The sequence below is a fragment of the Sceloporus occidentalis genome, unplaced genomic scaffold, assembly GCF_023333645.1.
Source record: "Sceloporus occidentalis isolate IW3139 unplaced genomic scaffold, rSceOcc1.0.p SCAF_196, whole genome shotgun sequence".
Classification (NCBI taxonomy): Eukaryota; Metazoa; Chordata; class Lepidosauria; order Squamata; family Phrynosomatidae; genus Sceloporus; species Sceloporus occidentalis.
The window spans coordinates 318,285-345,014 of NW_028317176.1; the positions used below are offsets into that span (position 1 = coordinate 318,285).

At 39.5% G+C, this 26,730-nt stretch overlaps 1 protein-coding gene and 1 non-coding gene across 2 annotated transcripts; both read right to left on the bottom strand.

Annotated features, from left to right (window-relative positions):
- Positions 1 to 1,542: 1,542 nt before the first annotated feature.
- On the bottom strand, positions 1,543 to 22,715 carry LOC149278260 (PHD and RING finger domain-containing protein 1-like). The gene is made up of 19 exons (XM_089502158.1): positions 22,622 to 22,715; positions 19,081 to 19,158; positions 17,441 to 17,655; positions 16,837 to 16,920; positions 16,502 to 16,623; positions 16,204 to 16,283; positions 15,328 to 15,521; positions 14,446 to 14,578; positions 13,912 to 14,021; positions 12,540 to 12,727; positions 11,696 to 11,815; positions 10,891 to 11,045; positions 6,527 to 9,222; positions 6,045 to 6,309; positions 5,732 to 5,940; positions 4,673 to 4,850; positions 4,452 to 4,510; positions 4,070 to 4,198; positions 1,543 to 1,689 (listed from the first exon to the last, which is right to left on the bottom strand). Exons 1-19 carry the CDS (start codon positions 22,713 to 22,715, stop codon positions 1,543 to 1,545), a joined length of 5,256 nt encoding a protein of 1,751 aa, XP_089358284.1.
- Positions 22,716 to 26,338: 3,623 nt separating this feature from the next.
- On the bottom strand, positions 26,339 to 26,468 carry LOC149278261 (small nucleolar RNA SNORA35). The gene has a single exon (XR_016278772.1). It is a non-coding gene; the product is annotated as a small nucleolar RNA SNORA35 (small nucleolar RNA).
- Positions 26,469 to 26,730: the final 262 nt, after the last annotated feature.

Here is a 26,730-nt window from a genome sequence, read left to right on the forward strand (position 1 = left end):
TTTTAATTGCAACTGAATGTTTAATTTATTACAACGTCTTGTAATATTTAATTTAAAAAAAAAGTTTTTTTGGGCTATAAAGATGAAATAACTAAAATAAGTAAACCACTGCAAACTAAATCAGAGTGTGTCTGTGGCAGTTCAAATATAAAAAAAACGGGGGTTTGACTGCCCGGACGGAAGGCCATTAATTAAACAAAAAAAATTGTGTTTAACTTCAGACCTATGAAATAAAAGAGAAAAAATAACAAGTATAAAAAAGAGTTTCATTATTACGAATGGAGCTTGTAGATGCTTTTCATCAGACCAGTCCAATTCTGTCCTCTCATTTTCCTTTTAAGGGTCAAATGTTCAGTAAACCCTCAGTTTTTTCAGACACTACAATAAACTTAATATTTTTGATTTTAACAGAGGATGACATTCTAAATCATAGTCTCCTATATCTAGTCAACAGGACTTCCAACAGTTTACATTTTCAGAATATTCTCGTTCAAGCAAGTGAATATCAGTCATTTAAAGTAATCGTGTCACCTAAACAGTGCTTACTGTAGATGCAAAAGGTGAATTATAAGGGTCTGCAAGCAAAATATAATGATCAAAAGAAAAATAGGCTTTGCATTTATGCACTCTCCTCTATTTATGACATCTCTGATGTGTGAACCACTGTAATGGAAAATAGTTAATTTGGATATTTTGCTGCATAATGAAGTCACACAATGGATGAAATTAAACACATTTAGGCCTTTTTATGAGATTGTACACATTTGTTTCCAGTTCTGATACAGCAATATATAAACTAATAGTGTAAACACTGTTCAGGTGACAAGAATAATACACTATTATGACACATCCTGCTGTGTCCACATTACCCTTACAATCTGCAATTATGGGCTTACAAATTCTGCAGTTGGGGGACTCCTGGTTAAACCTATAAATGTTTATTAATATGTTGTCTCTTTAGTGCAGTGACCATGTTTCTTTATCCCCACACGACGGCTTTTAACACTTATTAACTAATGACAACGTTATTACCTATATAAATTAAAATATCATTAAAAAAACAACGGAAATAAATTCTGTGTTCTCCCTTTTCATACATATTTCAAGTGAAATTACAATAGATTTGCTGCAGAATGTTGTCTTGCATTGAAGGAACGTCCCCCTAATAGCAGCAGCACCAAAATGTCCAAAGACAACCAGTTTCTATACAAATTAATCTTGTTGCACTTTTGGTGGCATTCAGAACACCGAGGCAGAGGGGAAAAAGCCACCCCAGGTTGATCTCAGCTCGGATCATTTATTTTCTTGCCCACCTTTTATATATTCCACATTTTGAGAAGAAGTAAAACCTTTGCGAAATGGTGAAATATTTTTTTCCTGCTTGCAAAGGTGCGCGTGAAAAGAGTCCGCAGGGTTAGGTGTCGTATACTGAAACCAAGATGAAGGAACTGGTGAAAATGAAAACAAACATTTGTCTTTTGGTATGCTACTAGTCCTCAAACTCAACTGTAATGGGCTGCTTCTCTTGTCCTTAAAGACATTTTATACTGGTGACCCGTGCATGATGAACGGATCTTCCTGTGTCCCTGGTTTTCGGGGTTTGCGCAGGTGCTTGTACCTATCCACGTAAGCTTTCACCAAGTTGACTACTTTAACTGGATTGATTTCACCACTTTTGCTGTGGCAGATCTATCAGGGAACAAATACACATTACATTATTGCTTTATAACATATATGAGACAAGATTTTATAACTAGGAAGAGCACAATCTATCAAAGTCTTTCCTTATTCCTCCCATTTACTTTAAGAAACTAAAATACAGTGACATTTAAGTGAGTCAAATGCATTATATCTTAAAAGATAAGGTCCCAAAAAATAGACAGGCTTGTGCTTTTTTAAGTAAGGGTTCCTTTAATATTAACAAAGATGAGCACTACAGTTTGCGGCTTAGTGTCTAAGCCTGTGTCTCATTATCAATAACTTTTTAACATGGATTAATTTTTAACCCCTTAAAAGAACAAGCTGTTTTTATTTCTCTTTACAAATAAAATGAACAAAAAAAGTAAAAAATATAGCATTAAGTAACTGGAATAAAAAGAGCAAGTGATGGAATATGTTCTTCGTTAGCAAACTCATTTAAATCAATAATCTTTTTTATAGTTTCTGTTAGCTTCCGTCAGCATGTATCAAGCACGGAATTATATTTTTTTAGCCGATCTGCTAATATAGCTGAGTAGATTTTAGTATCCACGTTAATTAGAGAGATTAGACTGATTATGTATCTTTACATTGTTAAGGTATGGGTAAGATTGCGGCCTGTAACATTTGTAATGGAAACTTTTTGGAGTCTCTGATATCATTAAACACTTTTGTCAAGTGAGGAGTTGTAATTTCTATTGGGTTTTTTGTAGAAAAGATTTAAAAGCCCATCAGGGATGAGTACCTTTTTTATATTTAAATGAGTTATCACCCCTTTTGATTTCAATATCTGTAAATGGTAATTCTAAGGACTCTATAAATTATTAATCACATAGAAACACAACAGAATTTGGAATATGGATTTAAATTTTTTAATAAATTATGAGATCCATGGAATACATATATTAATAATGAAAAGGGGGAAAAATAAAAAGGACAAATTAGCCAATCTAGGCAATATTATAATAAATCAGTAAAGAATATCCCTTGCGACAGACAAATGTAAAAGTTAACAGAATATAAAAATGAAAGGTACAAATCGATGGATGAACCCTCTTGTATTTTTATATATATATATATACACACGAGATATGTGCTGTGCTGTTTTTTAATCAGCTATGTTTGTAATTTAATATGTTAATAAATAAAAAATAATAAAAAAAAGAGTTACCACCCTTTTGATTTCAATATCTGTAGATGGTAATTCTAAATTAAGTTCCGATGTGCCAGATTAAGTCTCTATTTTCTTCTTAGTGAGGGATAATGCAAAGAAATAGAAGTCTCTAAACGCTTCACCAATGTCACCTAGGTTTATACGTGTTTTATCTTGGTTTTAAATTGTTTAACCCTTTCAGTCCGAGGGGTTTTTGGTACCTCAAGTCTCTGAGCTATTTTTGCAATATTTATCAAATATGGGTTTAATTAAGGTTCTCCCTTTCCATGTCTGATGTACCTAGACAAATTACATATCCTTTTTTTTCCCCCAGAACAGGGCTTTCATTTGCAGAAACGGGCAAAAAATAGTAAGTAATAAAAACGTCTTATCGAAGGGAATGCCTGAAAATGCATGAAGGATAATTTCATACATTTGCCTAGCCATAGACTGGGTGTAAATAGGGGGACTACAGATTGGGCTGGTGTTTCAGTAGGAGCGGATGGAGGGGTTTTTAATGATGCCCATTAGCATTGTGAGTGTCCAGAACTTAAGAAATTCTGGCACATCAATAGGGGTCCATGGCAGTGTTGCTTATAGCTAGAAGCGCTTATAGCTATAGCGCAAAGGTCAGATTGGGAGACAATGTGCCCCAAGACATCATCTCCCAGAAAAAGCTGCAAACACTGCAATGGGTTACATCAATATTGATGCCAGAAAATACCCACTCCTCAGCAGCACTGCGACGACTACTTGTGACAGGGCACCCAGCAGCCACAGGTACATTTAGTAAAAATCTGATCCAGAGTCAGTGGCCATAAAATCTGAGGCTAAGGAGGCATACGCCTCCTCAGAGCTATACCTGCACTGCAGCATACTAAAAAGGTTGAGAGACTAATTAACTCCTAGTGCGCTAAGCAAAAAAAAGTGGTGTTTGGGCATCTATTTATTTTTTTTTACATTTTCTTGGAACTGAACGGTTCAATATACATTGCACTATACTTCACTCTTTATTCTACAGGTGGAAATATTTCTATAAACTCGATATAACAATCCTTCTCCCAGCCAATAAGGAGTGTATAAGAATTGTACTTTACATGAATACTAATAATAAATGCTTGTATTGTACGCTCACATCTAGACCTATGAATTAGGTCGTTAGGCTCAATGTCTATTAATGTTTAATAAGAGCAGTATGTACACGCTATGCTAACCCACCTTTTGCACAGCTTTGCGCAGGATATCCTTGTATTCGTCCTTTGTGATCTCTCTCTTCTGGTAGAATGGCTTAATTGCCAGTTTAACTTCTTCAACAGCTCGCTCTTGCATGTGAAGCTTCTTCATATACTAGAAGGGAAATTATTGGATATGAGGAAACATACAAATTTTTTGATTCCCAATAGATATAACCCTTAGAATAAACCTTAATCCACGACATCTTTTCTTTATTTTTATCAGTGAATATAATAAGAAACACTTCACCCAGAAGGCTTGTCCAGGTATTGTCTTTAAAACATGAAATACAGTAGAAGTGTTTATGCATACAATGTGCGAAAAGTAAATAAGAATTTAGATTTGAGTAGTTCACATTTGTCCTCACCTCCTCATTTTTCACCTTCTCTCCTTTTACAGATGTTTTAGATTTCCGTTTTCCTTCCCCTGCAAATAACAAAAGATACAAGTATTGGGATTTTAAATACCTGGAATTTAAACTTTTCCAACTCTGATCTGTTAAGCTTGAGCTCTACAAACTGACTGTAAATTCTATCACAATAATAGCAATGTAATTGACTGAAGAATAGAGCAGCAGTAAGTACTTACCAGTGCTTGCTGCTTGCATTTTAGGTTCATTAGCTGTGGCCAGACTGCCCGGCTTTGGTGTCTGAGTAATCACGGCCCCACTGCTTTGTATTATGCATGGTACAGTGGGCTCGCTTACAGGAGCATAAGGAGGAAAGACTGGCGGAAGAGGCAATGGAGGCAGAGTCTGTGGGAAAACCTGTTTCGAGAGAAGCAGAAAACCACTTGTCAATGCTTGCAACTTCTAATAAACTAGACCTACCCTGCTGGAACAAAAACATTTCTACCAGCACAAAATACATGCAGCAATATTTAATAAAACAAGCATATTATCTCAAATACGCTTCTGCGAGAAACACTTTATTCTTTATATCAATGGACTCTTCTCATCTATTCTCTGGAAGCTCTAATCATTAAAGAATATTCAAGGATGGTATATTTCGAATGGCCAGCAAATCAGCCGGATAATTTCCTTGAGCAACAAGCGCTTAATAACTGAACCAACTACATGTAGTGGGGATTTGTGAAATCAGGAATTAAATGTTGCAAAATGCTGTTTGTGAAGTGAATGTTACTTGTCCATGAAAAAATGGCATTGCAGCCCCTTTAATGCATAACAGGGAATTTTATTACAAGACACAGAGGCTCCTGTTGTGCATTAACTCTTTATTTACTTAAAACAGCAGCAAAGAAAAAATAAAGAAAAATATAACCATAGCAGGGATGCCATAGACTGTGCTAACTCCTTCCCCACCAAACCATATATAAACCCATGATATATAAACAGATCCTCCTTCTTTGCTGCTGGGATGCCAGTTAAGTAAAACATTATTATTATTCTCCTAATTATGCCAGTTAAGTAAAACATTATTATTATTCTCATATGTGTTTCTAATTCGCACCATTCTCAGCCACATTCTCAGACTACATCTCCCATACTCCTCAGCCAGCCCCTTAGCCGAGGAGTAATATGGGAGACGTAGTCCTGCAGCAGCTGGAGGGCCGCAGGTTGGACACCCCTGCATTAGTGTTTGGTTCAGACAGTCAAAGTAACAATTGCCCTTAATGGAGATATGTCACCTGAAGTGGTGTTTCTGTTGCCTTCCAAGGCAATTGACTGTCCTCTTTCATGGGTCTGGTCACTGCAGTCCTGGACATTTGGCTGGACTCATGAGTTAGACTGACAACAGAGGTTGGGGAATTCACTGCCATATCAGACAGCACATTGGCTGTTTGTTTCGGTGATGCTAGCTGTGCCTCCTCTTTCTTTTTTTTACAGGCGGGGACATCTGCAGACAAGAAAAGCATAATAAGGCCAGTTAATTAACATTAGACAGGAAAGCATTCTTTCTACTGTCCAGGGTATAAGGCAGATCAAATACCAAATACTCGCCTGCAGTTGTTTGTGTGGAGTGTTCCGCACTCTTGCTATGAAGGTTCCATGTAACTCTTTTCATCTGAGGTTTGGATTTAGACAGAAGAGCATCGATGGCCTCTGGTTTAGATGGGCTGGTACCTATAGTTACTTCTGCTTTTGCAACAGTATTTGTTGAAACAGCCTCATCAATGCAATTCCCTGAGCCTTCGTCACCTGAATTGCCATCATCCTGTAAGAAGGGAATGGCTTGCTTCTTGGAAAAACTGACTAGTGGTGCTTCCTAAAAAAAATATTAAATATTTATAAATCATTTTGTGTCTGTTATGCCCAAATAAAACATTTTTTTTATTTGAAATAAGCAAGAAATTATACAAGTCCTTTGCTGGTTTTATAAGAACATCCCTTCTGCATGTTAAATGCAGCTAAACAACATTACAACATGGCAAATATTGGTTAAGGCATTAAAAAGTTCCAATCTTTCTTCTTCATAGATTTACCTTATAGTCACCTTCTCTTTTCATTAAGATTGCCTCTTCAAGATCCACATCATCAGGACTCACGGCACCTGCAGAGCACACCTCATCTGAAAGTTCATTAAGCAGAAAATCATCCAAGTGAGATGGCGACCACTGCATTTCATCAGCCTCTATTTTGACAGGTGGAAGGCTTACTGGTTGGACTAGTTCTGCACGTGGGCTAAAACAAGGACTGTGAGATTTAGGACTAGGAGGTCCAGTGCTTGGAGATAATATGGACGCTTGTGGACTAATAGCCTTTACCTTAGGAGGCGGTTCACTTAAGAGGGTTATATCACCTTGGGTTGGGGGCCCTTGGCTGCTGTCAGCTTTGTTCTCAGGGAGTACAGATTCCAAGAGTGATGGTGACCATGGTGGGCTATTTGCTTCCATCTTCACTACATCATTATCGTTAGATAACTCAACAGCTTGTTCCTCTTTAACTGAAATGTTTTTCTCCACATTAGAAAATGTCTGTCCTTCTACTACTATTTTTGGTGAAATTATTTGAGGATTCTCGGTCTCTTCTTTGTCAGAGTAAAATTCTGTTTTAACATTAAGGGTGCAAGTTACAGCCTTTTGTTTTCGGCCAGGAGAATGCCAAAGCTCCTCACAGGTGTCCGTGTCTCTGAAATCAAGACTTTTATCTTTTAGTTTTTGAGCCTTGGGCTCTTTTGGCAACTGTGGTGACTTTGATTGCCGTTTTTCTTCCTTAGATTTCTTTTTCTCTTTCACACGGAAGCTCCCTTCTTTGTCGGGGTAGTTCTTTTCATGTTTGTGCTTCCGTTTCCTACCTTTTTCTGGGCTACTAGACCTGGACTCTCGCTTCTTTTTCTTTTTTTTCTTGTGTGAAGAGCTGCTACGACTGCGAGATCTTGACCTTTTCCTCTCCCTAGACTCTAGATTCTTTTTTTTCTTCTTCTTCTCTTTCTGGCGCTTCTTCCTTGACCGGTCACAACTGCTTGAGCTAGACCTGTCGCTACGTGGTTGTTTTACTTTAGGTGATTTTGAACTGAACTTCTTCCCTCTTTCTGCCTCTGAGGACCAAGAGGCAGATCTTGACTCTCTGTCTTGAGAACGTGTCCGAGATCTAGACCTTGATTGTACAACAGATTCCTCTTTAACTTTAGTTTTCACTTTCAGACACTCCAATCCATGGGCAGTAGATAAAGAAAGTGAGCGAGAAGGGGATTCCATTTCCCACACAACTCTGTTGCTTGATGCACCCTGATGAATAATCCTGTTTGGGACAGTTTCCGGTTCAGGTTTAACAGAAATATGCTTTTCCTTCTGTGAATCAAAATGAAATCCACGAACACCTCCAGATTTCAGATCAGAGGTAATTTTTAACCCAGAAAGTGGGCAGGAGATTCTGAAAGGTGTCTTCTCATTCTCTTCTGCTTCAATAATCTCCTGTTTGATTTCTTTGTCTACCTTTATAAATGAGGGCAACGCAGGGCTCTGGTTCTCTGTTTTTTCAGGTACTCGAGGCTCTTTGCTGCTGGGAGACATATCTGAAAAGTCAGGACCCAGCTTAGAGACACCGATTTTGCTGGCGTGAGTGGTAAGAAATCTGAAACTTCGAAATGTTCCCACTCTGGCTCCGCTCGACTGAGAAGTACTTTCTGTTGATGCAGGTGTAGAAGACGGCACAGAAGATGGTCCAGGCCTTTCTGGGCTATTTCCCCGAGACCCAGAATCTGACCCTGTAGGCTCAAAAGGGTCATAAATTTCATTTTCAAGAGCTTTGTCTCTTTTTGTCTCAGACAAGGAGTGAGGAGGTGTATTTTTTTTGTGTGTTTTGTTTTCTGAAGCACGGAAGGGATCACACAAACTAGGACTGAACTGCCTGCAAGAGTTGCTAGAATTCCCACTGATGGTTATCCTAAGACCACCACCACCCACATCCAAGGACCCCACACTCCTTATGCCACCAGATGAATGCTGTGCTGTGCTGCTTGAGCTTGAATGGGTAGAAGAAACTCCAGCATTGTGTCTAGACTGGTTATGTGTTTCCTGCCGAGAACTTTTCACTTTGCTTCCGCTAGTGTTAATGCTCCCCAACTGGTGATTGCCTCCTCGGCCTGTTAATTGATTGACACAAGAAGTAGGAAGGCTATTTGTGCTTGTGCCAGCTAGTGGCACCAAATGTTTCCTAGTTTCATTATTATGATTGTGGTCCATATCTTTTTTGATCTTTGGTATTCTGGGAAGTTCAGAAATGTCCAGTCTCTTTGCAGGTGGAATTAACGGATGTTTTACATCCAGACCTTGTTGTGGTGTATGAATGCTAGAGCTGAGTGGCTCCGGTTTATGCAAGGTTCCATTGAAACGGGGAGGCTCCACGTGCTTTGACGCCAAGCGAGCAGCAGAAGACTGCACTTGGACAGCTCTTGGAGTAAACGCATTCTTCAATCTGAAAGCAGATGTACCAGGCATTAAAGAGGTGGACAGGGATACTCTGTCCAGGGCTCTGGAAAAGCCTGAAGATGGTGGGGGAGACGGTGATGGGGACAGTGAGTAAAGACCAGACGAAGGGATTGTCAGCTGTGCATGTTGTTCAAACGGTTTCCATGTTTCTGAGGAAGATGATGATCCTGAGTTAGAGGAGACTGATTCACTGTGGACAGCCTTAGGCTCCTGCTTTACGGATGAATTTTGTGTTGCTTCAGCTGCACCTTGGAACAAACAAGCACAAGGGGAAGTTAATTATTAATATTAAGTGCAATTGCTACAAGGTTTATTCCATGTGTAATTGCTTAACAATTACAAAGACAGATCTCATTGGTGTTTTTCTTATTTTGTTTAAAACTGAAGCAGCCAGAGAATCAACTAACTGGAGAGACAGCAACCACAAGCATAAGGAATTTCAGCTTTGTTTGGGCTCTTAGGGAAGTGTTAAGTATTTATTAATATGGTGTGCCTCCTACAAAACACCTTTATCGTGATGGCTAATTTATATTGTCCTAAATAGATTTAGGAAGGTATATAAACGTACTGCATCTAAAATGAACATAAGCAAACTTGGTAAAGATGAGACTTTGCACGGAGAAAGACATTTTCATATTTAGAAATCATATTTCAGAGTTATCACTGAAAATTAAGTTTATTTCTGCTCCTACGGCACCAAACTTTTCAATCAATCAGTAAAATAATAGATGACTTTAGTAATGCTAGATTTTGTTATAAAGCAGGGGCATCCAACATGCGGCCCGCAGGCCAAATGCGGCCCGCGAGACCTCGAGGTGCGGCCCGCGTGAGATCGGCAGCCAGGGCAACTGGGATCACAAGAGCCCTGCTACTTACCTGTGGGAGGGTGTTTTGTACTGCAGAGGAAGCGGAGCCCAGCAGAGTCACGTGAATGTACGCGACATCACATGACTCTGCTCCGGTTCTGCTTCCTCTGTGCAGTACCAGAGCACGCAGAGGGAGGCCGCGCCCCCTGCTGAAGTCTGAGCGGCACCGAGAGAGCTGCAGTGCAGGTAAGGGGGTGGGGGAGGGTGTTTGAATGAGAATGTGTGATTGAGGGAATAAATCTGTTAATGAATGAATGAGTGTGTGTGTGTGATAGTATGGATGTGTAAGTGCTGGAACCTAGGCATGATGGGACTGTGATTGCTGTTAGCAATCACACTCCTATCATGCCAAGTCAGCCAGTACATGCTGAAACCTAGCTAGCTGCCCCCTTGTGTATTGATGCTGCCAGCAGTATGGGGTCTGCACATCACTTACAGCCACCCTGTACCAGCATGTACTGGCAATCACAGTCCCATCATGCCTAGGTTCCAGCATTCACTACGTTAGCTATCACACTCCTATCATGCCAAGTTATAGTGCTGATTTTTTTTGTCCAATTGTGGTGTGTTACCTACTTTTATTAAAAATTTGGGGGTTTTTTAAATTATTTTTAAAGGTGGGGGGTCATTTTCGGTTTTGCTCCTGAATTTTCGTTTTGGTACATCCCTAGAATAAATAGAACTATTTCATTTCAATTATCCTGAATTTGTAGTCCCAAAACTTTCTAGGCCCAGAAATCAGTGAGATTTAATCTGCATATTTTATTAAAGGCTATATTTTCTCACGGTGAAAAATGAGTGCGGCCCTCGCACATATACGGTTCTGATGAAGTGGCCCACTGCAGAAAAAACTTGGACACCCCTGTTATAAAGGGTCATCTTCAGCAAAGTAGAAGACAAACATATGACATTTAAACCCACAATGTGTTAAGTCAAGGTTCTATCCGACAGAATCTCTTCAGTCACCCGACTAACTTTGTTGTCAAAAATTTTATTGCAACAAAATTAACTTGAAGTACAAACATTTATAATGGAGACAAGATCACTTGCCTTGTTTTTTTGCTTTTAATGAACCATCTCGACTGATAAGAATATCTTGGCCCTTCATCATCAGCATACTTTGCCCTGATAAAATACTTCCAAGCAAATCGGGTACAGGCTCTGCAATAACTTCAGGCTCCTGTGCCACCGGGGCCACATCACGGCTAGATAATACAAAAGATACTAATTAATCAATTTAGCAGTTTGAAGTGCCTGAATTAACATACGCTGAATGTGATATACCGTATTTGCTGGATTATAAAACGACCCTGATTATATGAAGACCCCCTAAAATCTAAATATTAATTTAGGAAAAAACAAAAAGCCTGAATATAAGACTACCCTATAGGAAAAAAAGTTTTACTAGTAAATATTAATTCATGTAAACAATTTTTTCATATTTAATAAAAGCTATGATTGAGAAAAATATATATTTTTTTATTTCCTTTTATTTGCCAACCTGCCCCCCCCCCCAGTTATGCACATCTGCCCCCAGGGTTGCCACTCTGCCCCCAGAAATGCCTTATACCCCCTATTTGCCAGCCTGTCCCATGATGTGCCTTTTAACCTTCTAGCTTCCGGTTCTCCTGCCGCTGGTAGAAGAGAAGTTGCTCGCGACCAAAGCACCGGTAAGCAGCCTGGCCCCAGCGGAGGTCTGATTAGAAGATGACCTCAATTATAAGATGAGGGGTGTTTTTCAGAGCATTTGCTCTGAAAAAAACCTCGTCTTATAATCGAGCAAATACGGTATATAATCTTTATAGGTCTGCATGGAATCAAACAGACTTCTGAACAAACATAATGTCAGTGTTACCGGGACAATCCCACTGGAATAGGCCGAGCAACCGGCCGATGGGATCTCAATGCGGAACGAGACAGGACTCTACGTCTGGCGGTTAACGATGATGCAGGGCTGCTTGAGTGGTCATCATTACTGCAATAAAGACAAAGGTGGTATCTAAGCAGAGGTTGAGGTCTTGCCATTTAACCCTAGGTATTTCAAAGTGAACCATGCAATGCTGGCGATATAAAGTGAGATTTAACATTTTATCCCAACAATTTAACTATTCATTGTGAAAAGCTGACCGCAGCGATTTTCGCAAGCAAGAAAGCTGGACTTTTATATTGTCTTTACATCATTAAATCTTAAGATTTACAAACATAGGCTGTACTTATCTCCTCTAATGAAGCTCAATAAAAATTACTGGGTACCTGATTATCCAAGCTCTCTATTTTTATGTGGAGGTTTGTCTATATGTCTCCAAGTAGTTTCATATCATACTGGGCTGAATTCTACAATTTTGCCATACTGGACAATCCAGGCTGGTAATACAGCAACAAAGACCATTGCCACAGATGTTTCTAAACCTCAACACCCTGAGTTATCCTTATTGACTAATCTCTTTTTTCCTCATTTTTTGGGAAAGCTAATTATCCTTTTCAATGTAATTGTGCGTAATTTTTATTATTTCTTATGTTTTGCATGTTATGCTATAGGCCATGTACCTTTCGCTTTGGTTTTCTGGGCCAAATGGACCCTCTAGGCCTGAGAAGCTTGCAGAAGACAGGCCATTTATAAGACAATTAAATCTGCAAGACTGTTTCTCTTGGGTTAATAAATAAACCAGAGTGTTAAGTGTGTCTCACAGATATCTCACCTGTCAAATGGATCAAGGTCATGAGGATTCCCAAAGACAGACAAAGAAGCAGCTCCAATATCCTGTCTCATGGATCCCAGTGTCGGTTCCACAGACTGCTGCACACAAGGTAATGAACTTCCCCGAGTTGGCTTACACAGTCCTAAGGACTTTGCAATGCGACTGTGAGATGTTTCTTTTTTTTTCACCTAAGAAGATAAGGTAATTGTGACCTGTTTGACATTTCACTCCAAGTTGCATCAGGCAAAGTGGCCCGATTATAGGTAGCTACTGATTAAAGCTGCTGATTACCAAAATATACCGTATTGGCTCGGATATAGGCCGCCCCCTAAAAGTTTGGTGCTTTTTTAAAGAAAAAGTTTTTTTCTTTAAAAAAGCACCAAAAAAACATGCTGCCACTCTGTCTCCCCCCCCCCGAGATATGCTGCCACTCTGTCTCCCCCTCCGAGATATGCTGCCACTGTCCCCCCCCCGAGATATGCTGCCACTGTCCTCCCCCCCCGAGATATGCTGCCACTGTCCTCCTCCCCCCTCAAGATATGCTGCCACTGTCCCCCCCCCCCGAGATATGCTACCACTGTCCTCCCCCCCCTCCGAGATATGCTGCCACTCTGCCCCCCCCCCGACTTACCAGAGGAGACTCCCGGGTGTCTTGCGGGGCTGGCGGGGGACATCTACGCAATACGCGTACACAACTTCCGGTGCCGGCACTCAGCTGATGTGCCGGCACCGGAAGTTGTGTACGCGTATTGCGTAGATGTCCCCCGCCGGCCCCGCAAGACACCCGGGAATCTCCTCTGGTAAGTCTTGGGGGCAGAGGTAAAACGCATCGTGCGGACGGTCAACGGCTGCGGCGATGCGGGTAAACAACCTCCGCAGCCGGTGACCATCCGCACGATGCGCTTAGACAACCTCCCGTGCCGGCACCCCCTCCCCGTGGAAAGTGCTGGCAGGGGAGCTGTCTGAGCGTAATGCGGAGTAGGATGCAGGTCCCCTGCACCGCTGCGGGGGATCTGTATCCTCACCCCGCTGCCTGCCCGGCGGGTGCTAGACCCCGAATATAGGCCGCACCCCCACTTTAAAGACTTAAAGTGGGGGAAAAAAGTGCGGCCTATATTCGAGCCAATACGGTAGTAGGCACACCGTGTGATAGAAAAACCAAACAAGGAACTTCCCGTTACTAGAACAACAGAGACCTCTACCAATTAAAGGTACTTCACAAGGGTACCCAGCAGCACCCATTCATGCAACAGGGATGGGCAAAGGAAAAATGTCAAGATGCAACAATCAGAAAGATTGAGGAAAGAGCCGCCTCAGAGTGTTTGTATTTAGCATACAAAATTTCATTTAAACACACAGAGGGGAAATTTACTTTGTTACTCACGGTTTGACGGGTCTTCCACCTCTTGACCCGCTTCTTGCGCTTTTTTCTAACACCTCTTGTGCCCTTTGGCATCTTGGACTTCTTTGTCTTTTTCTTCCCTGAAAAAAACAAAACAAAACATGTAAATCTTCAAATAAAAAAAAATAAATCTAGTCCTTACTAGCCTACTTAGTTTGCATTTGTTAAATAATTTTTAACTTGACATAACACTGGTTATGGAACCAAGAGGGGGGGATAGGGAGGTTTTGCAATTGTTAATGGAAAAATGTAATCACTACTGAAAATGTCTTCCATACAGTGAACATATACAGTACCAGTTATTTCTAGAAGTTCATGGGGGTTTTAGGGAACCGTTCTTTATACTCTCATGCATTGTGGAACATAATATCCACAGATCAATGACCACACTCTTTAGAATCCACCTTGAACCAGGCAATAGCTACCTGCACACATCACTGATTTCTTTTCTCCCAATGTAATTATGTACATTTAGCCTCTTTAACGTCACCGTCTAACACTTACCCGCTTTCTTTTTACTTCTGGTGGTAGATGAACGGGGCCCAAGGGGACGCTGGTAAACAGCAGTGTTAAATCCAGCAACCACAGCCTCAATAGTCTCATCAAGCAAAGATGATGTCAAGTACATGGGAACTTCCTACAAGCCAGAATCAAAGTTATAGTGAATCATGTAAACTGTTGGAATACACAGTTTGCTATATATTAAAAAGAGACACATAAAATGTTGATGGATGTAATATGTAAAAGGGAGCTGAGCACTGGAAGGTCATGTGACACCAGTGCTCCATCATAGAAGCCCCGGCGGAAGTGTTGGACAGTAGCTGAGGTTGTCTGCGCGTATCGTAGGTGTGACATGACCGACCTACCAGGTAGGCCTATAGAGGGCCAACCCCTAAATAGAAAAATGAAAGAAAGGATAGAGGAGAAAAGAGGAAATAAAAAGGAAATTAATAGAGGGGAGGGGCCAGGGAGGGCAACGTTTGGTGCTGTAACGTAGCTGTGGAAGGGAGAGGCGTTGGTTAAATAACCATAGCCCCTCCCACAACTACAGGCTAATATACATCAGCCTTCACATTTATCCGATAAATGAGGTCGGATTATAAAACGAGGGGTATTTTTCAGAGCAAATGCCCTCATCTTATAATCGATAAAATCGATTCAACTAATCGATAATGAAATTCGTTAACGGTTATTAATGATTTTATCGATTAGTTGTAAATAGGGCTAATGCAACAAGCGTAAGGTATTTTAGCTTTGTTTGGGGACAGATAACTGAACCATTTACAATATTACAACTAAAAATGTCAACGGCAGTTGTCAATTTTAACCTTAAAAGCAGCATTGTCTTAAAAGTGACAATTTAGCAGCCTCTCTTTCCAAACTTACTCGGATGTTGCGTGCCGTGGAGATGCGGTTCCTGTTCACGTTTGCTCTCACCCTTTCACTCTGTCTGGTGCGGGCAATAGCGCGTGTCCTGCCTGCACTGGGACGAAGGCGGCTGGTGGTAGGAACCACATCAGCAAGGATTCCAGCCATCTCTTCTTCACTCACTTGCTCTGTGTCTAAATAAACACCGTATGGTTATGGGGAAAGCTGAGTAAGTAAATTGTAAAACAATTATTTTCTTCAAATGTAAATTTTAGAGCATCTGTGAACTCCAGGCAAAAGCTTATTATTGGGCCTGTTCCTTCCCATACTGACTCCATTCCAATCGATTTTAATGTGAAAAAGTTTAAAATGAAGCAGGCAATGCCACAAAGTTAGTAAAAGCCAACAAAGATGCTTGGTTGTATAGCTAGAGGAATTAGTGGAAGAGAGAGTGAGGGCTATTAAGTGGTGAATGGTTTGCAGGATTATCACAAACGACTAATGGGTCTCAATATCTATACCTTGGAGGAGAGATGAGAAACATTTAACACATAAAGGGATTTCACAAATTACAGGACGGAAGTATATTTCAAAGGAAGAATAATATTACAGCAAGAGGTCACAATCTACAACTGGTTTAGATGTAATGTATTTGAGAGGTCGGTAGATACGTGGAACAGCCTTCCAAGGTTAACATAGTATGGGAATTTAAACACTCACAGGATAGGCATAACACTATCCTGAATGTAAGAAGAGACCAAGATAAGACAATTCTTATCTGCCATCAAAAGTCTACGTTTACTATTAGTAGCTATTTACTGCTCCTGAAAATAACCCAACTATAATAATTGGGGAAAAAAGGCTGAAAATGTTACTTACCTTCTTGGGGGAGATCAGCTTGTAAGCACTCTGGACAGAACCATTCATCCACAGGCACTGAGTGCAGGGGGGGAGTGAGACACTCCATGTGATACCTGCAAGTGCCAGTTTATAGAACATTGGTTACACATATCTCATACAAGTACCATGTACACAGATTACTTTCGACAAATCTCAAATATTAAACTTCTGGCAAGTTTTTCCTTCAAGTTACTGCATGTATAACTTGGTGAAACTTCACTGAGATCTCGTTATTTGAAAGGTAAGGAAGCTCCAAAGATGAAAGACAGGTATGGTAATTTAAGAAGACTACCCAGCATCACAGCCATCACATAGCAGCAGCCGGTCCTCACGATCACTGCGCCCGCACACCTCACAATAGGTCACATCATCGTCATTATCTTCTCTTTCTGTTGCTGTGTTCAACACGGGGACCTAAAAGAAATGTAGCATTGCGATGGTGATGTCACCTGTAATAACCTATTATATAATTGAGCTTGTATATAATATATATTTATACACAGCCTTTCCGTGCAACATTAGTCCAAATTCCTAAAATGAAGTGACTGAATAGTTATAAAAAGATGAGATTTAATGTAGAAATATTGCATAGGCAATCTTAATGTTTGCCACTGAGCCTCAACTTACGTTTCTGAGAATTTCACCGCCAAAGTGGGCACGCACGTCAATAGAGGAGAATGAGATTCTGTCCACAGGGCAAGAGTTAGCATTCTGTAAAGAAAAGGAACAACAGCAAAGAAAAGTCATGTTACATTTTTAACATTAGCTAACAAAAGACAAATAGTGGACAGAGAATAAAACAGTGGACTGATTTTTATGTGACCAAGACGCACTATTATTTGTGTGTTTGCTACTGTCAAGTCTTTTTTCAACAATGTTGAAAAATATTGAACTAAATAGAAGATTTTAAAGACATGCTCTTATTCCGGTAGGTGTACTCCATAGACTGGCCCACCACTGAGCACTGGCATTCAATTGGTCTCCAACTCATATCCAGGGTATCCACATACCTGCCATGCTTTCTTAATAAATATGTATTTAAATATTACCTTCTACATAAGGCTAGATACGCAGTCATATATAAACACTCTAAAATAGAGTTGCAGGTGTATAAGAGACGAAAGGGAAGAATAAAATATTAATAACCCAATGAGTCCCAAAATGCTGCACGTTGGCTTAAATTTTCCTCCTAAAGCTCTTACAGAAACACAAAGTTAGAGAGTGTACTAACCTTTCCCCACTCTACAATGCAATCCAGGCAGAAATAATGATTACAGGTTTCTGGAGTACCAACAATCTGGTCCCTGAAAACATTCAGACAAATGGGACATTGCTCTTTTTCTTCATCGGAGCTATAATCTCCCTTCAAATCTCCAGTGGACTGGGAGGCGTTTGAGTTTCCCATCAACAGCGGCCCCTGGTCTTCATCATCCTCATCCTCCACACCTAATGAATAAAAAAAGAATTAAATGAAAACAAACCTTGACCTTATATTTTAATTATAAAGCCTAATAGCAACCTTATGCTGTTTGCATATAAACAGGAATTTAGTGGGGGGGGGTCTACAAAAAGGAGACACTGACCAAAGGAACTATGATGGTTTTTAAATTATTATTATTGTAAAATTACAAATCCTATCCAAACAATGTTGAAAAGTATATATATATATATATATATATATATTAATATATATTATATGCAATTATATATTTAAATAACATTGTAAGGTGCCTTTCTATATAGACAATGCATTGACTGGGCTCCCTTAAGTGTTTTATTATATTAACTATAATTACTGCCTTGAGTATTGTAAATTAGCTTATAGCTATAGCTGTAACATTTTAAGAAATGTAACTCACTGAATGTGGCTCCATTAAAGGCTGATGGGTAAAGATCTAGTTAACCCTTTCTCACTGGAATCTCCTCGGACTACTGCGGTAACTAATAGAATATGTAGTTTTTTTCTATCTACATAGATGTTCAGGGATATGGAATATGAAGGTGCCATATAAAACAATAAATAATAATAATAATAATATCTACATATTTACTGTGTATATGTGTTGGCCACGACTACCTCCATTCCACCAAAAACCTCAGCAGAAGCAAAATGAAAAAGATCATGCCTGTGGTTTTTAGAATAGAGGAAGCTAGCAAAAAAATCACTATAGAAAATAAATGAGTATAATGTAAATAACGCAAGTACTTTTTTGGCAACACTAGACCACTCTTATACACCATTTACGTTACAGTATGCACACACAAAAGAAAAAAAAAACATGATACCATTTTAATAAACATAATAAACATCTAGGGCAGGGGTGTCCAACCATACTCCTAAGTCAGTCCCTTAGCTGAAAGAGCATTAAGGGAAATGTAGTCCTGCAGCAGCTGGAGGGCTTGTAGGATAGATACAGAAAGCTTGGCTTTTAGTGAACAGACTTGGTGTAAAAAGAAAACAGCATATCCCCAAACCACTAAAGCAAACAGCATACACCAAGTTTCTATTAAAGCCTATTCTGTGTAATTTGTAGGAATCCAGAGTTTAACCAACATGCTCCCAGGGATCTACAATTTTCTAGCTACTTTAAAAGTACCCCTTTGAACAGACCTCCTTCCAAAGTGATTGTGCTTTATTGCAGTTACACTGTATTATTGCTAACCTATACCAAAGTGGCAACCACAGAGTATCCCAGTACCCCCCCCCCCCAATATGTTTGTTTGAAGAAGTGGGGAAAATGGATTGACACTTTCATGTACCACGAGACTTCAACCTCACAGAAAAGCCATACAAGCAAAACCAAGATTATAAACGGTGATTAGATGAGATTAGACACATATGCATATGTATATCACTTATTAGAAACTTACTTGATCCGTCTTCATCTTCACCATCTTCTTCATCCAGATCGTCTTCCTCATCACTCCCCGATTCATCAGAGTCATCTTCTGTAAATGGACAAAAACAATGATTGTTAAAAGGTGCAATAAAGAGCATAATATTACTTTCTCACATTTGGATTTTACGCCTCTAGTATGACTGTCATTTTTATTTGATTTTATGGAAAACGTTAATGGGGTGGTGCTGGATTCGTTGTGGTGGAGCAAAGGACACAAAGGATCACAGAGGATTGTAAATCAATTTCCAGGATTCTTTTGTTACAAGCAAGCGGTTTAGCTGAAAGAAGTAAGCCAGTGACCGACTAAACACCGCACACAGAGAAACTGTACAAATCAAACCTCAAATTTACATTAGGTGAAAAAAAAATCTCTTGTATATCTCAGAAGAATTTCAGAGAAACCAATAAGGCTGCTGCTGCTACATCCAATCACTTCATTTTGGTAGTTCTGTTATATAAAACCTTAAGAATGGAACCTAAAATATCTTAACACAAAAAATGCATTGTTTTCAATGGGTTTTGGGACCGCCCATTGTCCTTAAGGGGTTCAAGGAGAAGAGACACTTTGCACATAACATCAGTTCACTTTGAAACTCAATGGAACAGATGTCCACCAGGAACCCCTCAAAGGGACTCATGTTTTTCAAGCACCCTACCGCTAATGGCAGCAAGCAATGACACATGGTATGCTTTTTAAATGAAAATACTTTCTTCAATATTATATTATTGTATTTACATCCCTTTTTTCCGTATGCTCATCTACACCAAATCAACGAGCTTTAACTTATTATCAATACATTAAAATTATTTTGATAAGGATTACTTAATAACTAGACAAAATTAATCATTAACTTCGAAGTTAAAGCCTTGGACGATTTGAAGAATTTCAGGTCATTTGGAATGCAGTGATCCATAGTATTCCCGTTAAATATCGTTAACTTAATCGTCTTCCATTCTCATTGCTACAGCGATAACAAAGTTCTTCTACGCAGAATCAGATTCTGGTCTTTTGTGTCATTCTTTTTTTTTTTTTTTAGTTTAAACACTAGCGCTCAAAATCACTTGCTTACTTCTAAACTTTAAGTCACCTATCTCCTTAAATATGTTAATACAAGCCCAGTTGTGGTGTCTTTATCTTGCTTCTTAGGGGTTAGAAAGAAATTCTAGTATGTTTTTTTATGCTAAAAGCCCTGATTTGGTCCTCCATTGAGTATAGCAAAATGAGACATTTTAAGAAACGTTACTAACTTAACTATGCAACAAGCAGGACACACTCAGCGCTTCTATCTAGCAAGAGAAACCTGCCAGGATGAGCCCTTGCAAATGCATAGTGAAGTAAATCAATTGTTGGGTTTCAACTCATGACTGGCATCTTGATGAATAAATCAGTTCATCTTCCACCATATTATCTTTCTTCCTTCTCCTTCAGCTTTCACACAGCTGGGTTTACAAAGTTAACAATACAATAAACCCCATTTTACGGTGGTAAGGCGGCACTTTACATAGCAACGCATACTCATCCACATCTACCGTGCTTTTTAACCAAACATTTTTATGTGGCAGACCAATTATTACAACGTCAACTGAACAGGAATATATATATATATATATATATTTTTTTTTTTTTAAAGTTAGTGTTGTTTGTCTGAAAAATATCTGTCAAGCAGTACCCACTTTGGCGATGTGTCTTATTACCAGGAAATCACGTGGATCACTGTCACAAAAGTTAGTTGCCTTTAATAGTCAAAGATTGTTTTGACAGAGAGCTTCTGACTGCCTTCAGTATTTCCATGCGGTCAACAGGAAATTGATGACTAAGTCGGGTTTGGATGAAAGCGCTTCAGGATGAGCATGGATAATGAAGATAAATATTTATATAGTACAGTATCTCCCTGTAACATGAGACACCACTAGGCTTCATTGCACATACCTCACTATATAAAATTAACAAAATAATGGCATTTATATGAGAACCTTATTTCAGACTCCACTCTTATTTAACCATGTATAAAATTCTAGACTGTCCAAAGCAGATTATTTTAGCTAAATGGGTCCCATATGACCTTGGCTACAAAATACCTGAAATGCACTCCTCTTTAACGAAAAATAAATCTCAACAACACGGGTGAGACCCTTCCTCATAGTCGAGTGAGGAGGCCACACACCGACATATACACAAGAAAAAAGGTAACAGCTTCTCAACGCAGGCATAGCTGCTTGGCTTATAGAATGTCCCAAACATTAGTTGGTGGATTATAAAACAGCAGCTATTGACCTGAGAGATACACTAGAGGTTAACCCTAACAAATGAACACTTAAATGCTAGAGTGTCTAATATCCTAAAAATGTGCATTTAATTATAGATAAAAGGCCATTAAACTGAACCCAAGGGCATGTTTTAGGTTCAGTGTAGTTGCTGTGAAGACGTTTATGACTTAAACATCTAGTCTTGGAATTTATTACTTTAGGTAGGGCACTTTAGGTAAGTTCGCTAGCGTCTCTCTCCCTTGGTTCCGCGCTACACGGGACCAGGAGCTAAAGACTAGATATAGTATTAGAAAGGGACTTTTATATATTTAGGTTACGTTTGGCGCATACCTATACTGACTTCCCTTCTTCTATATTCAGCTAGTAGCTTCAGGATTTGTCTGGGAAAGGGTAATTTGCTAATTTTTATTTGGACGTTTCAATGGTCTTTTAACTATATTAATTAAATGTTATGTTTCAAGTAAATACACACCGTATACTACTTTGTAATGCATTATACACAGACGTTTCAGTTCCCTGATAGAACTGTGTATTACGAAGGGCCAGTCGCAGTGAGCTTGGATAGACCTGTATAACCCTCATGCCGACTCTTTCTTACGACCATCTACATTAAACACTGCAGACTAAGACTAGTTCACAAAATAACCCACAAACGCTTTTACTGTACAGAGACAACACAAAATAATGCAGAAGTATGATTCTAGTACATGTAACCATGAATTGTCCTTCGTTAATAAGGAGAAAGCAAAAGCCCTGGAAGAAATACAAAACAGAGCCTGGAGCCGTACACAGCAGCATGCAACAATTTCTTACCAAAGTTTTTAAAGCAAAAACCACATGCAGGCAGCCGTTATCTAAATTAACACTGAAAGGTGCAGGTACAGAAATAACAAGAAATCCGGCACACTCAAAAAATGATTTATTTATTTTTTAAATTAGCCGATTCTAAAACCATCATTACCACAACTAAGACAATGGATCTTCATCAGGGCATCAAAGGGGTAACATGAATGAATACAGAAAAAAGGCAAATGCATAATACACGCAGCACTATATATCTGTGGTGCATCCTTTTGTCTGTGAAAAGGTTAGGGTGGAAAGGTGCAAAGTGGGCAGGTAACAGCAGAGATTGATTAGACTCTAATGTAATACACTCCATCAGTAAACTTTCCCTATTAGAGGGATTGTGCTATTAACGGACACCGTTTTGGTTTGTAGCAGCAGAAGTAGTAAGTCGGTCTTACCATCATTACTTTCCAGGAAGGGAACCTGCCGGCGGCTCTTCCCTTGCGAGGTGTTCCTGTTAATCAGTTGGTCCTGACACTCTTCATCATCCATTGCGCAACATGAGAAATCTGATTACTGCAGAGAAGAATTGATAAGCAACATATTGAGTTAAAAGATGAGTTTCCCCTTTATTTTGGGAGCCTAGGGTCACCTTATTATTTTTGCAAACTTAAAGATAAGCAGATTTTTTTTTTTACTAGGAAAGGCAGAAGTGTATGAGAATTGGTTAAAATTGTTCTCACGCATTATATAAATGATGGAAATGAAGACAACAACCTGTTCGGTTCCAGAAGCGCCCTCAGTTCTTGAAGCTGAACCAACACCAAATGCTGGTGGCTTCAGCTGCCCATGGTGAAATTGTGACATAGCGCCTAAGATGAAAGCGTACAGGGGGGCCTTCTAGAAAGTAACCTAGTTGTCAAGGATCACCTTTAATTTGTTCCTGTTTTCCTTGTTAAGCTGTTTTCCTACAATGGCATTGGGAACATATTTGAGGTTTTTTTTGTTCATTTACTTTATATAGGTCGGACAGGTTTAGTTTGAACAAGAATCTGAGAAACGGAACAGGTAAAGGCACATGCAAAATTACCATTTCACTCCAAAGATATGTTTGGCCCCGCATAAGGCCTCACTTAAAAGGATGTAAAGTCAAACATATAAATAGATCCAGAAATGGATATGGTCATGCTACCAGCTTTACCCTTGATAAGGGCGTTTCTGCCGAAATGTTGGGTGAGATCTCACGGGTACAGCCTGTTTACGTACTGTTTCATGCTTGAGATTGTGATGTATGTACATTTGTTTATGCTGATGTGCAAACACACAGTAACTTGTGATCGCTTATCATTGCCTTGAATTACAATTTTGCATTGCTTTCTTGGGTGTTTTTTACATGCTACAACCTAAAGAATGCACACCAGTAAGATCAAAGAATAAAGATTAAAGCGCCCAGGTCTGTGTGATTTACTATTATTTACAGATTTATATATATTCTACTACGCTGCACCATGGGATCTGTTAGAAAGGGGAATATCCCAGTGGCACCAGTCAGGTGCCCGATGTCTTTCTGCACTAATTTATGTAGGTTATCAATATAAAGGCACGTGAAGGTTAAAAGCAGTGTATTCAATCTACCTTGCCTTGACCAGGATAGGAAAGTAAGTGAAACCCCTGGTTAATGTGTGTTGGAAGGGCTATATACCCTAGAACGGGGGTCTGTGTTCCTGTGGGCTAGGGAAGGGGGTTGAGAAGAATGTTTTAAAAATTTCTAGGTGCATAAATCCAGCATCTAGGGCTAGCAAACGCTGGAGATATACCATTGATTCATATGTGCCTCTTGTCCATTATACCTCCAGGAAACTTAACAGCTTAATAGCTTTGTCGTTAAAGGCATTCATTCTTATAGATTTATTATACGTGACAGCAACACCGAACTACACTGCCTGATGTTAAACTGTCGGGTGATGATAGTTTCAGTCTAAGATCCCATGGTCTGTAATTAATGCATTTTTACTTCTGGTGCGACCACTTAATACGTCTACATCGCAGAACAGGGGGAATGAACTCTACTGACGTCACATTGTAGACGTCAGGGGGTTCTCTTAAGACACTTTCACTCACCTTCCAGGAACGCTGCACCGCAAATACCGAGGCCCGATGCCAGACAGTAGCGAACGGCATCCGGAAAGCAACAACACAGGCTTTCTCCTTCCGGTGTCACAGCAAAGTGAAACGTCACACGGTAGGCAGGGACGCCTACCTCGGATTTCCTAGTTACCATGGCCACGGCAGAGCTTTCCCATGTTTGGTTTGTGGGGGTGATGCATTGATGGCCGCGGCCCGCGCGTCTTTTAATGCGTTTGAATTTACCTATAGCTCAAACTGTAGGGCAACTTCTTCATACAACGTGAAGTAACGCAATATCTGCCAAACGTGGCATTTTCGTTACGCGCGTTTCAAATACATTGCAAAAGACCTTTACCATGGACAGCATCAACGGGGCCTTATATACACGAGCTGTTTTTGCATCTTATGCCTCCGCTTTAAGCTCTTCGAAGGGAAATAGCGCTTCATTCGTTTTTGGGGCCCAGGGCTCTGATGATTCTTAAAGGGCCACTTCAGTCATCGCATACACTTTAATGCATACGATATCTCGAGAGGTCTCTTTGACTTTTCATTCTGTCTCTTTTGATAATGTATGAAGTAATTTTGCAGAATCTCCCCCATATGCCTTTTTCATATACTTGATCCACTTACCGCCAGTGGGCGCCAGCACTGGCTCTGCAATCACTACGGGTCATCTCAGTGGGAGCCAATTGGCTGCTTCAATGCCATGGAGGAGGAGGGCAGCTACAGAGCTAAACTTCTACCTCAGATAAGTGATTTTCTTAAAACAATTATTTAGCGAAAAATTAGAAAAAAAACACCCAATTTTTTAAAAATGTTACCTCTGAATCCTCACACAATTAGGTAAAGTGATGGAAAATCCCCTCCAAGTTTATCAATTCAGGTGTCCTGATTTCAGAAATACCTAATTTATATAGATTTTCCATACTTTCCCAGCACCAGGGAGCATACTATAAGGTGTACATTTTTTATAGAATTTTTATGCTTATGGCTTAAAGGGTTTGGGGGTTGTGAATGGGGGCAGGAGGGTTATACTGGGTAGATACAATTCCAAAATAATGCCCCAGCGGGGACAAGGGTAATTTACACCTAAAACCAACCAATCCCGTTCCCGGGATCAAAAATACCCTTATTATTACCCCACCCTAAAACATCACTTTTATTAACGTGTTTGTTAAAAGGTATAACCAAAAAAAAGATGTATAACCCCTTCGTGACAAAGGCTGATTCTATTTTTTGTACCCTTCGTGACAATGGCTGTTTTATCGTTTCTGCGGTGTTTGTGTTTAGCTGTAATTTTCTCTTAACCCATTTACTGAACCCACACAAGTTATATATTGTTTTTGTCAGGACAAGAAGGGCTTTCTTCAGACACCATAATTTCTTTAATATGATGTAATTTCCTATAATAAAAATAATAAAATATGACGAAAAATTGAAAAAAAAACTAATTTTCTCACTTTTATTTGAAAAATCTTTTATTCATCATAGAAAAATACTGAAAAAACCTGCTAAATAGATTCTACTATTTGTCCTGAGTTTAGAAATACCCAATGTTTTTATGTTTTTTTGCTTTCTTCTGCAAGTTATGGGGCAATAAGTACAAGTAGCGTTTTGCTAATTCAAAACCATTTTTCTCTGAATCTGGTAATTTTGTCTCCATGTGGTATTTGGGGCATCTTTGAAGCCAGCAAATTAAATTTACCCCACCAAACCATATATTTTTGAAAACTAGACACCCCAGGGTATTTTAGATGCTGATAGTTTAACCCTTTCCATGCACTAATCCTACCACCAACCCTTGTAAAAGTTTGTGATAGTAATTGTTTTTTGGTGTTTTTTTCACACACTTTGTACTTCAGGTGTAAAATTACAGCTCCTGGTATATGTCACTGTCACACAACAGTGTGTTCAGCAACATCTCATGAGTACATTGATACCCCACATTCATGGGTTTGTCAGATTGTTTGGGGGCAAAAGGGCCACATTTGGAACATGAGCAATTCAGTTTTTCAAGTAGGACGTTTTACATCTGGGTAAAGAAAAATGCTTGTACCCAACTATCAGTAGGGACAGGTTACAAGAAAGCCTGGCCTATCTCCAAGAAGGGATTTGATCTAGCACCTTAAGAAGTCCCTCATGCCACGGAATAGACACAGAGGTCACTTGTCAGTGCAAATAAAAACGCTTAAAAAATGGTGGAGCAAATAAAATCTAAAAAAATACAAAAATGGAGCAGGAACAAAAAAATAATTAAAAATGTGTGATACAACTTGAAGCAGTTACCGACACAGTGCAGGTTTTCCAGGGCAATCTGGACAGTAAAATGTGGTGTCCTTTCTTTGCCCCCTGCTGTAGGATACCCTGCATCTCTTTTGGGGATTCTGCTTCTTTGCTGTAGGGGGGATTTTAAAAATAAAATGGGCAGCCCCAATTCTGC